General features: G+C 37.4%; 1 protein-coding gene across 1 annotated transcript in view; it reads left to right on the forward strand.

The window, feature by feature from the left end:
• LOC102879832 (membrane-spanning 4-domains subfamily A member 4A-like) overlaps positions 1-1,276 on the forward strand; it is a 17,413-nt gene extending 16,137 nt beyond the window's left edge. Inside the window, exon 7 of the mRNA XM_025046311.1 lies at positions 1,202-1,276. Within this exon, the coding sequence (XP_024902079.1) occupies positions 1,202-1,276 (75 nt within the window). The remainder of the gene's footprint in view (positions 1-1,201) is intronic.
• Positions 1,277-2,351: the final 1,075 nt, after the last annotated feature.

The following is a 2,351-nucleotide window of genomic DNA, read 5'->3' on the forward strand; positions in this document are numbered from 1 at the left end:
CCTTTCCTCCCATCTTTTCCGGGGCAGGAATATATCCTAATCACATTTATATCCGGCACCATAGATGTAATTGTGCCATACGTGGTATTTACTGCATGTTAATGAAATACACTTGATTTATTACAGAACAAAAATAAATAAAATTAGAAACAGTAAGTTCATGTACTGCCTACTTCCCACACAGATGTGACATGGTATAAAGAGACTAAGCGTTGAGATCAGTAAATGTAGTATTATAGTAAGGCACATGGGCTCTTTAATCAGACAGCCCTGGGTTTTCATGTCAAAAATTCCATCTCTCTCAATTGCTACCTGAATGGTCATTGACACACCACAAATTTTTCTGTACTTCATTTTTCTCTTCAGTAACATAGTGATCATATCACCTAACTCATAGACCTGTGATAATTACTCAGTATGTTAGGGGTAGAGCAGCTCTTACTCTGATTGGCACATACTGAGCCTTACAAGTTTTAATTGCTACACACAAGTGAATACATATACATGTCTATGTATTCGTGTGTATATATGTGTATATAATCACTTTATGCACTTTTTATAAAGTGCCTGTGTTGGGCAGGTATTATTTTAAGCATACGAGAATACACCGGTGAACAAATGAGATGATGTCTTTCCTTTCATGTAGGATAAACTTATACAGCAGGGCATAATTTAACATATAAACAATCAAAATATTTGCAAATGTTGTTCGAAGCTGTGTGGAAGATAAAGCAAATTAATGGGCTGGAACATGGCTGGTGATGATGGCTGGTGATGATGGTAACACGGGAGATGTGAGACGTTGAAAAAGTAGCCAGGCAAGTTCTTTCTGAAGAAAACGTTTTCTGATATTGTCATTATGATAGGAGAAAAAAGATTATTGCATTTTTATGGACATTTTCTTTTTTAATATTTTTTCAGTTTTATTGAGGGATAATAGACAAAAATTTTCTGTGTACTTAAGGTATACAGCATGATGCTCTGATATAGGTATACACTCTGAAATGATTACCACATACCCATCACCTCACATACTTATCTTTTATTTTTTGTGGTGAGGACACTTGAGATCAATGCTCTTAGAGAATTTCAAGTATATAATACGGTATTATTAACTGTAGTCACCAGATCTCCAGAATTGACTCACTCCACTTAACTGAAACTTCATGCCCTTTGACAAGCAGCTCCTTATTTTCCTCAGCCCCCAGCCCCTGGCGACCACCATGCTGCTCTCTGCTTTGATGAGTTTGACTTTTTGGATTCGCTGTATAAGTGAGACTGTACGGTGTTTGTCTTTCTGTGTCTGGCTTATTTCACTTAGCACAGGTCCTCTAGGTTCAACCATGTTGTTGTGAATGGCAGGTTTCCCTTTTTTTAAGGTTGAATGTATATAATTCACATTTTCTTTATCCGTTATCCATCGATGGACACTTAGGTTGCTTGCATATCTTGGCTGTAGTGAATAATGCTGTAATGAATGTGGAAATGCTGACATCTCTTCAAGATAGTGATTTCATTTCCTTTGAAGCATACCCAGAAGTGGGATTGCTGGATCATATTGTGGATCTCCGAGCCCTTTCCCCATACCTTACCCTATGTGTCTCCTTCATCTAGCTGTTCCTGGCAGGTCTAAACATTTTAATCTAGTGAATAAAATGTTTCTCTGAGTCCTCTAGCAAATTAATTGAACTCAAGGAGAGGGTCATTGGAACCTCTGATCTACAGCTGGTTGGTCAGAAGCACAGGTAACAACCTGGAATTGCAGCTGGCATCTGAAGTGGGGGGCAGTCTTGTGGGACTGGGCCCTTAACCTGTGTATTCCGATGCTCTCTCCAGATAGATGGTATTAGAATTGAACTGAATGGTAGGACACCATGCTGGTGTCCAAGAATCGTTTGGTGGGATGGAATCCCCACCCCCACAACACACACAAGTTGTAATTAGTGGTCAGAACCATTTTACAGACACACAACTACACTGTGTCTTGCTGAATCATTTGAAAGTAAGTGCTCGATATTATGATCTTTTGTCCCTAAATACTCAAGATTTATCTCCTAAGGATAACATTCTCCTATATAACCTCAAAACTATTATCATATCCCTCAATTTATTAATATAATAATCTAATAGATAGTTTCTCAAAAAATCTGAGCTCAAGCCAAAAGTACAATGTTGTAGTTTTCTTGAAAAACATAATTGTAGCAAGATCTCTTTGATAAATTGATACTAATTATGCATCAATATTTATTATTCATGAGGGAATTAGCTTAGGTCTTGTGTTAGTTTGACATAGCACAGTTTAAACCATCTATATGTTCCCATTAAGGCAATGTTTCTCCAAATAGCTTGGA

This window comes from Pteropus alecto, unplaced genomic scaffold (genome assembly GCF_000325575.1).
Source record: "Pteropus alecto unplaced genomic scaffold, ASM32557v1 scaffold43, whole genome shotgun sequence".
Taxonomy (NCBI): domain Eukaryota; kingdom Metazoa; phylum Chordata; class Mammalia; order Chiroptera; family Pteropodidae; genus Pteropus; species Pteropus alecto.